This window comes from Malus domestica, chromosome 11, assembly GCF_042453785.1.
Source record: "Malus domestica chromosome 11, GDT2T_hap1".
NCBI classification, from domain to species: Eukaryota; Viridiplantae; Streptophyta; class Magnoliopsida; order Rosales; family Rosaceae; genus Malus; species Malus domestica.
The window spans coordinates 32,934,587-32,951,642 of NC_091671.1; the positions used below are offsets into that span (position 1 = coordinate 32,934,587).

General features: G+C 42.5%; 1 protein-coding gene and 1 pseudogene across 1 annotated transcript; both read left to right on the forward strand.

The window, feature by feature from the left end:
• Positions 1 to 850: 850 nt before the first annotated feature.
• LOC103432735 (uncharacterized) lies at positions 851 to 3,533 on the forward strand. Its single transcript, XM_008370929.4, has 3 exons — positions 851 to 1,153; positions 1,261 to 1,315; positions 3,080 to 3,533. Exons 1-3 carry the CDS (start codon positions 1,069 to 1,071, stop codon positions 3,234 to 3,236), a joined length of 297 nt encoding a protein of 98 aa, XP_008369151.1. The 5' UTR covers positions 851 to 1,068; the 3' UTR covers positions 3,237 to 3,533.
• Positions 3,534 to 11,899: 8,366 nt separating this feature from the next.
• Positions 11,900 to 12,872, forward strand: LOC139189352 (cell number regulator 6-like; annotated as a pseudogene).
• The last annotated feature ends 4,184 nt before the right edge of the window (positions 12,873 to 17,056 follow it).

The window sequence follows — 17,056 nt, forward strand, 5'->3', positions numbered from 1 at the left end:
TCATTTAGTATTATGGTCTAGTGGTATTTATTTTCATTTCTAAGTAAGAGGTCTTGGATTCGATTCTCGCCAAATGCGAGTTTAAATCATATTATTGCTAGCCTATTGTGAGACTATGCACATTCTCTTCCTCTTAATGTAGAAGCTTCCCCAAATATGAATCCCATAGGAATCAACAGTTAGAAATCAGTCACCTGATGAATAATTTCAACTGATGTTTTCCCACTACAATGGACCATGAGGAAAACACTTATAAATGTAGATCCACTTTCTCCTTCATTAAACTGAAATTCCTTTAAATTCTTTTTCTATTACAAAGTCACTTGGTCCAGAACGACTTGTAAAGTGCATCCGCTTTTCGAGATGCCAACGGAGACGAAAACTGCAAAGAGACGTATTCAAGACCGTGCAACTCGTACATGAACACCAAGGACATAGAAATTAATTGAAGAAAATTAAGGCTGGCTATTTCTATAGGATAATACAAATGTTATAGTCATAATACACACATATATTAATAAACAAAGCAGTAAAACTAAAAGGTAAGGAATGATCTGGTGTGTGATATCAAGATTTGTGTTGTCAGCCATAGACGCCTCTGTACCTGCCGGAATAACAATTATCTACAACTCCAAGATACAATCCTCATAGAGTGTCTGATCTATAAACATAATTATGGCAAACGGGGTGTCAAGTAGTGATCAATTGCCCATTAATGGTAAAGATGAGTAGGAGGATAATAGGAAGAAAAAACAAAGAGCATTTTGGAACAAGGCTTTTTGAAAGGTAGTTTTCTACAAGGGCTACTTGAATCAAATTTTAAAAAGAAAAAAACTTGAAAAGAGAGATTGTTTTTTTTATTTTTTTTATGTTAGAGTGGGCGAGATGTCCCAGAAAAAAACAATGGGCTAGATGTCCAAAATCCTGATGGGCCAATGGCCCAACAGGGTATAAGGTAGTTAAAGGTCCAATTAGCCCGCTTTTCCGCGGGTTCTCTCTCCGTGCAACGAGCTAGGGTTTATTTTTCCCTAAAACCTCTCTCAGATTTTCGGCTCTCTGTACATAGCCATGGCGAAGAACAGGAACAAGAAGAAGAAAACCGGCGCCGCTTCAATGGACATCGCCGAAGATCCCGTCTCAGATCTGCCTCAAGGTATCGAATTGGAAGAAAACACACGAGAATTTGGAATCATTTTTTATAATTCCTTCCAATTCCATGGTTATGAAATTTGGATTTCTGACGTTTTGATCTTTGTGCAGCAATGGATACGTCAGAGTCTGGAGCTCATAACCCTAGTGCTGCTGCTTCCAATTTGTAAGTATCAAGTATTAAAAACCAGTCAATTTTTATTTTTTTAATTTTTTGAAGAATTTCAGATTGCCAATCAAGACCACAAATTGAAACCCTAAACCTTAATCACAAGTCTAAGCATGATTCCATGTGAATGAATGAATTGATTAACATTCTGATAAAGTATGCTAGGTTCTGTGCAGCATTGAGATGGTATTATTGTACGGTTACGTGTGAGATTATTCGTTATGGGTTTTAATTTTAAAAAAAATGAATATATATATATATATATATATATATATATATATATATATATGGGTAGTGCTATGGAAACTAAATTTGCAAACTAAATGATGTGTCACCAATAAAAATAAGCACGTTAATCAATAGTTAAGTAATGATTTAATCGTCAACTTCCATATCATTTAGTTTACAAAATTTAGTCTCCCTAATATTATGTGTGTATGTACATACTTATGTCTGTATGCATTCAATGCATATTTATCTGTCTTCTTCTTTTGTGAGAAAATATCGGCGTTTACTTTATAAAATGTAGCAATAGTCCCTTATCTTAAACTCAATTGAATCAATGATCCCTCAACTAAAAATCCATTGCCATTGGTATCTCAACTTTAATCCAACTGGAGAAATGATCCTGAACTTTAACCCAATTAGAGCAATGTTTCCTCAATTTTAACCTAATTGTAGCAATGGTCCTTCCAACATAACTCATGTCGACAAAATTCTGACGAAGTTGACGAAAAAGACCATAGCTACACGTTTTGATGAGTTGAGGGATCCCAATTGTAGCAATGGTCCTTCCAATATAACTTATTTTGACACAATTGTGACGAAGTTGATGAAAAGGACCATAGCTGCACCATTTTGATGAGTTGAGGGACCAATGGTAATGAATTTTTAGTTGAGGACCATTACTCCAATTTGATTAAAGTTAAGGGACCATTGCTACAATTTACTTTTATAAAATGGTGCAGAATTTCAAATTTTAAGCGTGAATGTATATTGTTTTGGTTTGCATGGTAGATGTTACCCAATTATATGCATATTGTGAGCAATTCCAGAATTCGATCAAAAAATGTCTTGGTTGTATATCGTATGTCCGAAAGTTTTATTAAGTCCTCAAGCGAGATTGCTCCGTAAATGGCTCGAACGGTTTTATTATGGACAGTGATCAGTGGCATTACTGCATGATCATCAATTTGATAGTCAACTTATGATGGTACTCTAGTCCCAAGTTCTTCAACAGAGGGCATCTCTGCTACTCTCATTATCAAGTATTTGTTGCGTACAAGCTAGCATAATTACTTCTTTGCCTGTTTTGGGGCTGTGAAAATCAGTTTTACCATGTTTTTGGGGGTCAGTTGAGCATGCTAGAATTGGTAATGAGGAGACTTGTTTTTGTCGCTAGGTGATACTGCTCTGTGACTGTTCATGTCACAGGTGCAGGAATATAGGGTTCAAATCATGGGAAGAGATTGAGGAAGGGAGGGTTCATTGATGCGTCACGTGATTGCCATTTGATTATGTTTTGTCCTTTGAAAATAGGGTCAAGTATTTAGTATTTTGGTGGCTTCGTAGTTACTTTCCCCTCCGATTGATGTTTTATTTGTTCTTTCTGTGATGTCTAAGTTGTCTGTTCAAGTTACTTGTTTATGTTTTTGTAATCTTCCTTTTCTGGTTTCGTTTTATTTCTATATCCTTTGTTTTCCCGAAGCAATCTGTTTTCTGTTTCATACACCTTTATAATCGTGAAAATTTCTGTGACAGAAAGATAAAGGGAAGACAAATGAAGAGATCGAAAAATGCTCGAAAGAAAAAAGCCGTTGTGAGAGCTATATCTAAAACAGAGAAGGCTGTTGAGAAAGTTAAGAAGCATGAAAACAAAACCTTGAGAACTCAATCTGCAAAGTTGCTGTATGACTGAGGATTCTGGTCGACCATATTGATAGTCTTAAGATTCAACTCTTTTTATGATCCATGTATCAGTTTCCTTATAAGTTTCCTTCCCAATTGATATTTTGGTAATGAATGTAATTAGTTGGATGTTTTCGGGTCTTGACGTTGAAATTTCGCCTTAATCCATGGATGCTAGTAGACTTGTACAAGCATGAAAGCAAAAGACTCGTGCCGGACTCTCGTGTGTCCGGTGTCCCTTCTGCCTGGCAGGAATTTGGCATGAATTTGTAAAAGAGCAAACAGAAAAGCATCTTAGTTCTAATTATATGTTCTTGAAAAACACTAACAGGAATTGATCCTGTAATAAATCATTGACTCCATTCTACGGGAAAAAAAAAAACAGGAACTTCTTGAAAAACACTAACGTTAAGTATCAAGTTCTACAACGCTGAAGAAACACATGCCATACTTCCTGAACGAACTTCAACAAAAGCGTACTTGTACACGAAACCAACACAGGGGATAAATGTGAGTTCTTTAATACAGTTGGTATTAGAACAGAGGAATTAAAGACAATTTCTCAAAATCTCAGCTATAAAAATAATGTTCTTAACCATTTGAGGATAAGTGTCTCAACGGTAGTGTCAGTGTCTCAGTTAACTAATGCTAAAAAAGAATACCAAAGTTTAACAATGTGAGTCAATTTGGAATTTGCTTCTATAAGACCATCTCTAAGACCAACTCCAACCATGACTTATAACCTAAAATTCCCCTTCCCCCCCCCCCCCCCCCCAAAAACCCACTCCAACCCATGACCTAAAATAAACCTAAAACCTAAAACTCAAATGGGGGCCAAATTCCAGTCACGTTTTAAGCCACAAAGTAAAATGGGCCCCACATTTCTGCTAAAGAAAAGCAACCCCATGTTCCCCCAGCTTTCAATGCAAAAAGTAGCTGTTGGCTACTTTATATCATCAGCCCAATGCAAAAAATAGCGGTTGGCTACTTTATATCATCCAAGTTCAATTTTTTTTTTTAGTTTTTTATGTATATATATTGAATCAAACGGCTTAGATCGAATATAATCAAATCTAATAGTAAAAAAAAAGATCTAACGGTCTAAATTTAAATCCAACGGCTAAAATAATTAAAAAAAAATATTTAACTTAAAATTCAACCAAAAACTCTATAAATACCTATGTATTTGTTCAAACATCCACACAAAACTCAATTTTCTCCTACAATTCTTCCAATTTTTCTTTCTACCATTTCTTCTCATTTCCAAAATTTTCAAGATGGCAAAAGAGAATGTTAGAGGTCGTAATTGGACATTTGATGAAGATATTCCTTTATGTTTGGCATGGATATCTGTTAGTGAAGATGGTGTCGTCGGCACCAATCAAAATAGAAAGGATTTGTGGGGTAAAATCGTTGATAAGTTCCATGAAAACTCCAACGCCGGTCGAAGGGAAGTTGGTGATGTTTATGATCGGTGGAAGATTATCAACAAAGCGTGCACTTTGTGGACGGGAAGCTTGGAGAGAGCCATGGTTGACATGCCTAATGGAAGGGGTGCCTCAGAAATTGTGAGTTTCTTTGTTGATATTTTACTTGTCATGTACATAATAGTATTTTGCAACTAATTATTTTTATGTATTTGTTGCATAGGGTGACAAAGCAATGATAATTTACAAGACAAGAACTACAGCAAAAAATCAAGCTTTTAAGTTGCATCATGCTTGGAACATCCTCAAGGATTGTTCGAGGTGGGGAACCGATGCGAATCAACAATGTGGAAGATTATTTCATAATGAAGCCCCACCCCCAAATGATGTTAATGAAGGTGTGAATTTTGCCGACAATGAAGGTATCGACCAAATGAGCCTAACTTCTTCTTTGCCAAAGCCCTTGGGTAGAGATAAACAAAAGGAAGCAAAGAGAAAAGGGAAGTCCCAAGATCCGATACGTGCACAATTTGCTAGCAAAATGGCAAGAATGAACGAAAACCAGTGTCGTCGGCAAGAAGAATCGGCCCAAATGTTTTTGGCCATGAAGCAAGAAGGGGATAGGGAGCAAGAAAGGTACGCAACTAATTTGATAATGGATGACCTCGACAAATACACTCCAGAGAGGAAGAGATACTTACGTGGTAATCAAAAAGAAATTTTACGAAGGAATGCCACAATGAGTATATTTCAAGATGATGATTCATCTCAAGACCATCACCCAAGTCCACCACCAAGTCAAGATGATGGATATCATTATTAGGTTTATGTAGTCTATGAGTTTTCGATTGTATTAAGTTTATGTGGTTTATTAATTGTCTTTTTTTTAAAGTTTATGTGGTTTATCATGATTTTCATGTATTGATTTAGTGATTTTTCAAAATTTATCGGAATCTAAATATTTTTAGGTTAAAATGTTCATAAAATTAATTTAGGATAGTCTACATAATTTGTTTTTTAAAGTTAATTTAAAAAAAAATTAGCCTTAATTCATTTTTGATAATCTAGGGCTAAAATTTTAGGCCAAAAAGGTTGGAGTAGAAAAGTTGTTTCTGGGCTAAAACCTAAATTTTATGGGCTAAATATTTTTAGGTTTTAGGTCAGGATTGGAGATGATCTAAGACCATCTCCAACCCTTGGGCTAAAAGCCAAATTTTTTAGCCCTGAAAATTTAGCTTTTAGCCCAGAAATATCTTTTCTGCTCCAACCCTTCTACCCTAAAATTTTAGCCCGAAATTATTAAAGAATGAAATTAGCCTAAATTTTTTTCTTAAATCAATTTAAAAAATAAAAATAAATATGTAGATTATTGTAAATTAATTTTATGAACATTTTGATCTAAAAAAATTTAAATTCCGATAAACATTTCGCATTTAGCCCGGGGGGAAAGCTGGGGGGTATTTGGCCCAGAAATAGCATTTGGCATTTAGCCTAAAATTTTAGCATGGGTTGGAGAGTGTTTGGGGGGGGGTAATTTGGCTTTTAGCCCAGGGTTGGAGATGGTCTAATGGTGGCTTATAACCTAAATTTTCCCTTCCCCCCCCCCCCCCCAAAATCCATTCAAACCCAAAACCTAAACCAAACCTAAAACCTAAAACTTAAAATAAAGGCAAATACTGGTCACAAATTTAGCTCACAAATTGAAGTGGGACCCACGGATGAGACTGAAAATTGTGCTATGAAGCCCAAACGCCCAGCCACACTTCCTCCACGTGCAGACGCGCAAGTCATTCAGCCGAGGTGAACCCCCACCCACGTGGGTGTGTCCCCCGGCGTGTATATGTAGCCAACGGCTACTTTTCTCCACCGCACGGCTGTGGTAATTGGACCGTTGGTTAATCCAACGGTCCACATTCAAATGTTTTTTTTTAGTTTTATATTTATATATTTATTGAATCCAACGGCTTAGATCAAAAAAGATCTAACGGTCCAAATTTAAATCCAACGGCTAAAATAATTTAAAAACATTATTTAACTTAAAATTCAACCAAAAACTCTATAAATACCTATGTATTTGTTCAAACATCCACACAAACTCACTTTTCTCCTACAATTCTTCCAATTTTTCTTTCTACTATTTCTTCTCATTTCCAAAATTTTCAAGATGGTAAAAGAGCATGTTAGAGGTCGTAATTGGACCTTTGACGAAGATATTGCTTTATGTTTGGCATGGATTTCTGTTAGCGAAGATGGTGCCGTCGGCACCAATCAAAATAAAAAGGTTTTGTGGGGTAAAATCGTTGATAAGTTCCATGAAAACTCCAACGCCGGTCAAAGGGAAGTTGGTGGTGTTTATCATCGGTGGAAGATTATCAACAAAGCGTGCACTTTGTGGAAGGGAAACTTGGAGAAAGCCATGATTGACATGCCTAGTGGAAGGGGCGCCTCAGAAATTGTGATTTTCTTTGTTGATATTTTATTTGTCATGTACATAATAGTATTTTGTAACTAATTGTTTTTATGTATTTGTTGCTGTAGACATCGAAATTTCGGTAAATAAATGTTGACCGATAAATCAAAGTGTCAACGCTCATGTATTACATAAATTTTACACGTAGCGTGTGTCTCAACAAAAATTGAAATGAGTTGGAAAAGTCATCAAATAGGACACGTGTCAACACCTGGCAGAAACGACTTATTTCATCTGGAATATTATATTCAAAGTTAGGCCTTGGAAAATTCTATAAATACAAGCCCATTTCATTCATTTAAGGAGAGGAACCAAAAAAAATCATTAGGCAAAACTCTTGAAGCTCTGAAGCTCTGAAACTCCGAAGCTCTCAAGCATCCAGGTTCCCGAAGAATCAAGAAAGCGTTCTTCGTTCATCGTTCTTCCAAGATCAAGCCCGACGGCCCTTGGATCAACAATCATCCACCTTCAAGCCCAAGCCTCAACGGCCCCTTGAAGAAAGCGTTCATCGTTCATCAACTGTTCATCTTCAAGGATCAAGCCCCAACGGTCCCTTTGGATCGACAACACCAACAAATCCGCTCATCCGCTGTTCATCAAGCCCAAGCCCCGACGGCCCTTGAAGAAAGCGTTCATCGTTCATCACTGTTCTTCGAGATCAAGCCCAAAAGCCCTCGAAGATCCGTTCAAGCCCAAAAGCTCTCGAAGATCCGTTCGTCACTGTTCTTCGAGTTCAAAGCCCAAAAGCCCTCGGAAATCCGTTCATCACTGTTCTTCGAGATCAAGCCCAAAAGCCCTTGAAGATCCGTCAATCACCATTCTTCAAGATCAAGCCCAAAAGCCCTTGAAGATCCGTTCATCCTCGTTCATCCAAGATCAAGCCTCAACGGCCCTTGGATCAATCGCACATCCCACAAATCAACACCTTACGGAGATCGAATCAGAGGATCAAAATAGAGAGAGATTGTAACCCAAAATCATCAAAAACACAAATATTTGTTTGTGCACGTTGTTCTTGTCTCTTTCGTTTCAGGAATTTTCCGTGTTCACAAATTGGCACACCCAGTGGGACATCTCTACCTCTCATCTCTTCCTCCGTTCAAGGAATATAAGCACACTTCCAAAATCAATGACGTCAAGGAAGGCTCAAGCTGTTCCCATAATCGGCGCAAAGAACAAAGGCGCCCTCGTCGCAACTGGTGTCACTTTGGGCATCACGACTCGAAGCATGGCAAGAGCTACTTCTGCCGCCTCTTTCACCTCTGCATCAACTCTGCCAAGGGAACAAAAGCACCCAAGGCACGAGCCTTTGATCACCTTAGCCTCACTAAGGGCACCAAGGGGGGAAAGCCCAAGGAAATACGCCGAATCCATGCTCTCCGATGCCGATTCAAGCGACAGTTCAGCCATGCAAGTCATGACTATTGGAGCAACTTCAATCGATGAGCAGCTGGCTCAAATGAATGAAGCAATCGCAAGGCTAACCCGAACTGTGGAAGAAAAAGACTTGCAAATTGCAGCACTAGTCAACCGACTGGAGGCGCAGGACGGCGATAAACCCGACCCAGAGGATGATCCACTAAAGGGAGGAGCTGGCGGAGACGAAGAACCCCCGGTGAAGAAAATCGATGGGAAGCCGGAGCCAGACCAAGCAGCGGCACTCATGGGATCTCTTTCTATCCAGCAGCTGCAGGAGATGATCACCAACACCATCAAGGCACAGTACGAAGGGAGCTCACATACCTCATTGTTCTACTCGAAGCCCTATTCCAAGAAAATTGATGCCCTAAGGATGCCAAGGGGTTATCAACCACCAAAGTTCATGCAGTTTGATGGAAAAAGAAACCCAAAGCAGCATGTTGCACATTTCGTCGAAACTTGCAACAACGCGGGGACGGAGGGAGACTACCTCGCCAAGCAGTTTGTGCGCTCGCTGAAAGGAAATGCCTTTGAGTGGTACACGGACCTAGAGCCTGAGTCCATCAACAGCTGGGAGCAATTGGAAAGGGAATTCCTCAACCGCTTCTACAGCACCCGCCGCACTGTGAGCATGCTAGAACTAACGAGCACAAAGCAGTGGAAGGACGAGCCAGTTATTGACTACATCAACAGATGGCGCACTCTAAGCCTCGACTGTAAAGACAGGCTCTCGGAAACCTCTTCAATCGAGATGTGCATCCAAGGCATGCAATGGGGTTTGCAATACATCCTTCAAGGCATTAAACCACGGACCTTCGAGGAATTGGCCACTCGCGCCCATGACATGGAGTTGAGCATCGCCCATCATGGGAAGAAAGAACCGATCGCCGACTACAAGAACGACAAAGTTCTTGGGACAAAGGTGGAAAAGGCTGCATGGAAACCCACCAAGGAAGCGATGACGGTCAACACATCTCCCGTCAAAATATCCACACGAGGCAAGGCGATTCAAACCGAAGCTTTTCGTGATCAAGAGATGCGTAGACGCACTTTGAAGGAGCTTGAGGAGAAGACTTATCCATTCCCCGACTCTGATGTGGTTGCCATGCTAGATGACCTGTTGGACAAGAAGGTGATCAGTTTGCCTGAGTGCAGACGGCCGGAAGAGATGAATCGTACCGACAGTCCAAGATACTGTAAATTCCACCGCTTCATCAGTCATCCGACAGAAAAATGTTTCGTGCTGAAAGATCTCATCATGAAGCTGGCTCAGAAAGGAATCATCGAGTTAGATCTTGATGAAGTGGCGAAGTCAAACTATACCACCTTCACTTCTGGCTCTTCCGACTCAAAGTTTTCACCTCAACCGTTGGGGGCATCCTCCAAGACAAGCAAAATTGAAGGATGGACTCAAGTCACTCCTAAGAAATTGCACAAGAAGCATACGTCTCCTCCACAAGTCCGCCAATCGGAAAGGGGGCAAAGCAGTTCTTGTCAACCTTCAAAGCAACGTGAACGTGTTGAAGATGATGAAATTGCGACACAAAAATCGTCTGTTGCCATCACGATGCGCGACTTCTTGCCCGAAGACTTCTTCAATAACGCGGTCAAAGCTCCTTGCTATGAAAATTGTGAGGAACGCCTCTCCCGGATTGCTTGACAAAATTCACAAATTCTCCTCGCCCGCACGAGTCTAAACTGCATGGCACAAAGCTCCTGGTCTGCACGAGCATAAAAGGCAACACCAACGCTCATGGTCTGCACGAGCATAAAAGGCGACACCAACGCTCCTTGCCTGCACGAGTTAAAACTGCAAACGGCACAAAAATGAAAATACCAAGAAAAAATGTATTTGAACTACGTTACGACTTGATCTCTTCTTTGGAGGGGTACGTAGGCAGCTCGAATATTCAAAATTTAAGTTCAGTCACACCAAAATAAGGAATAAAGATTTTATTAAAAGTTTTAATGCTATTACAATATTTGTTTGTCCAAAAAAAAAAAAAAAAAAAAAAGAAAAAAAAAAAGAAAAAAGAAAAAATAACATAAAAAAAAAAAAAAAAAATTGGGCCGCCCCAACCTTGTCCCCATCAAAGGGAATCACAGCCCAGGCCTCCCTTCATTTCACAGGCCCATATTGACAACAAGCCCGTAAAAGGAACATCAGAAATGGAGCTGTGAGAAAGCATCATCAACCAAAACAACTTCATGTTGGGGCTGACAAAGCAACTGCATCAAAACGAAGGTAAACAATCAAAGCCGCGTGTACTCGCCGCTGTCCATCCACGTGGTGCTGAGCTTGATCGCGCCCGAGTCAAAAGGTCCGACCCAGGACCAGCTGCTCTCGCTCTATCTGTAGCTCCGGAGTACCACCCCACCTGGGCTGAGTTCCAAGATCCAATTGCCTACATTTTCAAGATCGAGAAGGAGGCTTCCCAGTTTGGAATCTGCAAAATCGTGCCGCCGGTGCCGCCTTCCACGAAGAAGACCACAATTGGGAACTTCAACCGGTCTCTGGCTGCTCGGGCGGGGGTTTCGGGTTCTTTGTGCCCGACATCTGAGCCCACATTCACTACCCGGCAGCAGCAGATCGGGTTCTGCCCTCGGAGGCCACTGCCGGAGCCCTCAGCCACGCGTTATACGACGCCGTTTGGGGACATCAATGTACGGTCTCCGTCGTTGACTCCACTATCTTCACCGGAGAGAGCTGCTGACGAATACCCATCTGCATCGGACCAAAACGGAGGGTCTCCGTCGATGTCCTCGTTATCTTCGTCGCCGGAGAAAGGATTAGAGAAGAACCCACATGCATCATCGAAAGTTTCGGTAGTTACGGATCAAGGTTCGCTGATTTCGTCACCGGAGAGACATTTCGGAATCAATCCAGATGCATTATCGAAAGTTTCGGTGGTTTCGGGTCAGAGTTCTCCTATTTCTTCACCGGAATTAAAATTCGGAAACAACACAGATGGGTTAACAAAAGTTACGGCCTTTCCGGATCAAAATGATCAGTCCCCTTCCCCATTATCACATTGTTCATCGTCACCGGAGAGAGAATCAGACGGTTCTGATTCAAAAGCCAAGTCGTTTTCACCTTCTATGTCACCACTGAGAGGTTTGGAGAACTCAGCTGCCTCGCCAAGAATTTCAAATGCTTCGGATCGAGCATCTATTCATTTGGATCCCAAAATGCAGTCTCTTTCATCATCTTCATCGTCTTCGTTGTCAAACTCGCCGGAGAGAGAGTTTAGTGTTGATTTAAAGCAGCCTCTTTCGGTTCCGCCGCCACCGCCTTCACCTCATTCCCCACCAACCAAACAGAGAGAAAGCGGTGCAGGAGAGACCAGACCAGCTCGGATGGCGGACGGAACTGCGCACTCGCGGTATGTGAAGCTGACAAAGGATCAAGCGCCGGCCGAGGACATTAAGCCCGGCGAGCTCAATCAGCTCATCGAAGTTCCCCAGTTGAATGTTCACAGGTGTCATGAATGCGGACAGCCTTTACCCGAGAGCTATCAGCCCCCTGGAGATGAGCCTTGGACAACCAGAATTTTTGGCTGTGCTGAAGATAGAGAAAGTTGCTTGATAGGGTTATTTTGTCCATGTGTTCTGTTTGGGCGCAATGTTGAGAGCCTAAGAGACGATACCCCTTGGAACAGACCATGCATTTGTCATGCCGTTTGTATTGAAGGTGGTATGGCTCTGGCAGCATTAACTACAATCTTCCATGACATTGACCCAAGGACTTCATTTCTTATTTGTGCGAGGGTCTGTTATTTTCTTGGTGGATGTGTGGGGTATATACAGGTCTTGTCCGGCAATCCTTGCAGAAGAAGTATCATCTACAGAACTCGCCGTGTGACCCATGCTTGACACACTGCTGCTTGCACTGGTGCGCCTTGTGCCAAGAGCACAGGGAGATGAAGGGACGCCTCTCGGACAATGTTGTGATGCCAATGACCGTCGTCAACTCACCCCAAGTTCAACAGATGAAGTCTGCTGACGACAACCAGGACTCCGCTTCACCACCGACAAACACCATCCAAGCTTACCTACCGCTCTTCCGCCCTACGACACGTCGCTCAAGCGACTCGAGCACCTCGAAATCGCACCATAGCTGTCTCCCTGCGACTCCAAGCTGCTCCTTTCCTTCTATCCACCAGCACAACGGCAGCAGCAATTTGAGAGCAGCCCGGACGAGAAGCCGCAGATTCTGAACCCGCAGCTTTTCATGAGCAACCAGACTCAGCAATCCTTGTTCTCCGCCGTCATCTTCACCGGTCTTTGTGCCGCTCTCTGCTGCCTCACTCCACCAAACCTGGCCTGCTGCACATGGTGTGCACACCCAGAGCAAGTGGACCTTCACGTCAGCCCTTATCCTCCGCTCCTCCTCTGTGCAAACCTGCGTCTCCAAACTTACGACCTCGTCGTCGTTCTGAACCATGGTAGAGCAGCAGCATCCGAGATAGAACATCTTCAACGTGGCACTCATCTGCTCTCTCGTCGCCGGCATTGGAGGACAGGCTCTGTCTCCGCCACCTCTGACTCTCTCTACTTGCAGCAATGACTTGGCGACTAGATCTCTAGGTGGGTCTTCTGATGGCTGCAGGTTCTCATGTTCTCCTTCCATAGATTTGCAGTCTTGTGGAGTCTGCTCAAAGCTTTTAACAGAGAGATCTTCATGGTGCAAGCGGTGGTGATGCAGTACATCATATACATCATCTAGGCACCCTCTCCGTTGCGCAACGCCTAAGCCCAGCAAAGAACCCAGCTCCAAAGCATTGGCACCGTCTGTCCACACCTACCTCCTCCGTGCACCTCCATCTCCTCCGCCTCTTGCCTCGCAGCTGCCACCAACTTCAAAGACCGCTGTCAAACGACTAGCCGGCCGAGAAGCTCTTCCTCAAACTCCAGCTCTCCGTCCGTCTTCGTCCGCTCCCTGCAAATTCCTCTACCCACCACCCAAATTTATACACAAAAAAAAAAAAAAAAAAAAAGAAGGATGGTGGTGCATTTGGCACCACGTGAAAAAAGGGAATAGTGCATGGGCACCAACTAAAGAAGCAGAAAATAATACAAAAAAAAAAAAAAAAGGGGGTATGGTGCATCAGGCACCAGAAAAAGAAAAAAAATATATATATATAAAACATAAAGGAAAATTTGGGGATAGTGGCCGGCAAAGAGGTGTGGTGACATATGTGTACATAATATATATATAGCAAAAAAAAAAAAAAAAAAAATTTGCATTGAGAGAAATAAAGTCCATTTTTTATTTATTTTTCTGGAAATTTTGCATAAATTTGCATTATACATACCTTAAAAAAAAAAAAATCAAATCAAATCAAATTTACAAGAGGGGATCTTCAAGGACGATCAGGTGCCGCCTCACCACTCGGCAGAGCTCCAGAAATGAGAGGCGCTGGAGGTTGACTGTTTGAAGCCTCACCACTCGGCGGAACTCCAGGAAGTAGAGGAGCCAAAGGTTGATCATTCGGAGCTTCACTACGCGGTACAACCCCAGAAGACGAAGGTAAATGTTGTTGGAACAAACCCACAAACCTCCGATGATCAAGTAAAATCTGACCATCAGATTCCTGCATCTGGTCAATTTTCCTCTTCATGTTTGTGGCATAGTTGTGTGCGAGCTTGTGCAACTGTTTATTCTCATGCTTGAGCCCCCTAATCTCCTGTTTGAGACTCATCACTTCAGCCGCCAACGATTCAACTTGACGGGTTCGAGCAAATAGGCGTTGGGCCATGTTGGACACAGAACCCGCACACTGCACACTAAGAGCCAAAGACTCCTTAACAGCCAACTCATCAGACCGCCTGGAAAATAGTCTGTTATCTTTGGGAGTGACAAGGTTCCGGGCCACCACCGCAGCAGTCATATCATTCTTCATCACCGAATCCCCAACAGTAAGAGGACCAGTAGGGGATATGAAGGATGGGCGCCATATGTTATCTGGAGAAGGCGGGACTACCTCTTCATCAAGGTTCAAATCAAAACGACGGTCGGAGGGTCCAGACATTTTCAAAGGTGTTGAAGAAAGAAGAGGTCGGACAAATCAAGACCTTAGAAGTGCAAGAAGGGAGTTTCTACAAGCGAAAATTGTGTGCTTTGAAACGAACTGCGTACCTCTATAAAAAAACGGCACTCGACGGGATTTCAGAGATCGAAGAGGTGAGCTCAGAATTCAAAGAGGCCATTCAAAAATCGAAGAGGCAAGCTCAGAAATCGGAGAAGCATCTTGCTTTTCCAGACGCGTCGACACCCGTCACACGCAAACTCAGCTTTGCGGAAATCACGGGTAATTTGTCGAAGCGCCAATCCCAGATATCGAAGAGGCGCCAGTCTTTTTCAGCCACGTCAGCACCTATCACATGCAAACTCAGCTTTGCGTAAATCACGGGTAATTTGTCGAAGCGTCGATCCCAGTTATCGAAGAGGCGCCAGTCTTTTTCAGCCGCGTCAACACCTGTCACATGCACACTCAGCTTGGCGGAAATTACGGATAATTTTGTCGAAAATTTCTGATAAAGAAACAAGCATGTGAAGCCGTATAGATCAATCACGCATCGGTCGCCGACACGAGTGAAAGAATAGTACCTCTACAGGTATCAAAGAACTTCCTATAATTGTCTACCCTCGCCTTCCATAGCAAGGCAGACATACAGAGCCTTTCTTCATCCAAAAAAATGTTTTCCCAACGAAACCTCTCGAGTCATTCAGTGTTCCTTATTCCTTGGAGTACCTCTGCAAGCCAATGACTCCAAAGCAAAAGTATCTCATATCACCAGGGTAGAAAGCAAGAGTATCTCATATCATGCACTCTCCCTGTCCTTTCCTTTGGCCTTGTTCCTACCTACAAAGACAAGGATAAAGAAAACAATATGCCGGAACTTCCACTCAAACTCGGGTAAGGAACCGACTGCTTGGAACCCTTCCCTGATTGCCTACCTAGCACTGCTCTCGAGTACTCGCCTTCCACTGCTGCTGTACTTTCAAAGAAGCTGCCACATCTGCCTGGAGAACAGATAAGGCAAGTGAAAATGATACCTTGCAGCATGTGGAGACAAGGTGCAGAAGGAACAAGCAGAGAAGAATGCGGTCTGCACGGTCAACTCAGCAGAAGGAGTCTGAACTGAGGAACTCGAGAAGCTGCCACATCTGCCTGAAGAAACAAGTAGAGAAGAATGCAGCATGCACAGTCAACTCAGCAGAAAGAGTCTGAGATGAAGAACTCGAGAAGATGTCGCATCTGCCTGATGACGGTGAACTTGTTTTGACCCTCAAATTCTTGGGTCGACTTACTAGGCGTTGTGGGCTGCACGTGCCGATTCACCACCCTTGAATCAAATCCTTAAAGATCAAGTCACCAACTGGAAGAAGATCCCATCAATCTCGAAGATCATACCGTTGACCAAACGGCTCAGGTGTGAATTAGAAAGATTGAACAAAGCAACAAGTCATCACCTTCACCTCGTGCCTGCTTGCCACGTGTTCGAGTCAGCCTTCAAGAATCAAGCCTCAACGGCCCTTGAAGAAGCTTCCAGCCAAATTCAAAATCAAGCCTCGACGGCCCTGGAAGAAATCACAAGTCCGATTCAAGATTAAGTGTCTACCACCCTTGAATCAAAACCTAGTTCAAGAATAAGCTGTGGAAAATCAACAATTGGAGGAATCCAGAAAATCCTTCAACCCAGTTCAAAATCAAAGCTGTGGAAAGTCAACAAGCGCAACAAAATATGTGCCGATTCGCCCACTACCAAAGCCAAAGATCATCTACCACATGAAGCTCCTTGTGGTCCAATTTCAACCTTCAAGATCAAGCCTCGACGGCCCTTGAAGAATTTCAAACAAAGTTCAAGATCAAGCCTCAACGGCCCTTGAAGAAATCTCAAGCCCAATTCAAGATCAAGCCTCGACGGTCCTTGGATCGACATCTACCTTAAGGGACTTCAAAACGCATCTCCTACACGCGACAAGCACATGTATACGGCGCGCCTTGAAGTGGGGGCATTTGTAGACATCGAAATTTCGGTAAATAAATGTTGACCGATAAATCAAAGTGTCAACGCTCATGTATTACATAAATTTTACACGTAGCGTGTGTCTCAACAAAAATTGAAATGAGTTGGAAAAGTCATCAAATAGGACACGTGTCAACACCTGGCAGAAACGACTTATTTCATCTGGAATATTATATTCAAAGTTAGTCCTTGGAAAATTCTATAAATACAAGCCCATTTCATTCATTTAAGGAGAGGAACCAAAAAAAATCATTAGGCAAAACTCTTGAAGCTCTGAAGCTCTGAAACTCCGAAGCTCTCAAGCATCCAGGTTCCCGAAGAATCAAGAAAGCGTTCTTCGTTCATCGTTCTTCCAAGATCAAGCCCGACGGCCCTTGGATCAACAATCATCCACCTTCAAGCCCAAGCCTCAACGGCCCCTTGAAGAAAGCGTTCATCGTTCATCAACTGTTCATCTTCAAGGATCAAGCCCCAACGGTC

Coding starts and splice junctions, on each gene's coding strand:
- LOC103432735 (XM_008370929.4), top strand. CDS start 1,069: ATGGCGAAGAACAGGAACAAGAAGAAGAAAACCGGCGCCGCTTCAATG. Junction 1,154..1,260: donor CGTCTCAGATCTGCCTCAAG/GTATCGAATTGG, acceptor ATCTTTGTGCAG/CAATGGATACGTCAGAGTCT. Junction 1,316..3,079: donor AGTGCTGCTGCTTCCAATTT/GTAAGTATCAAG, acceptor TTTCTGTGACAG/AAAGATAAAGGGAAGACAAA.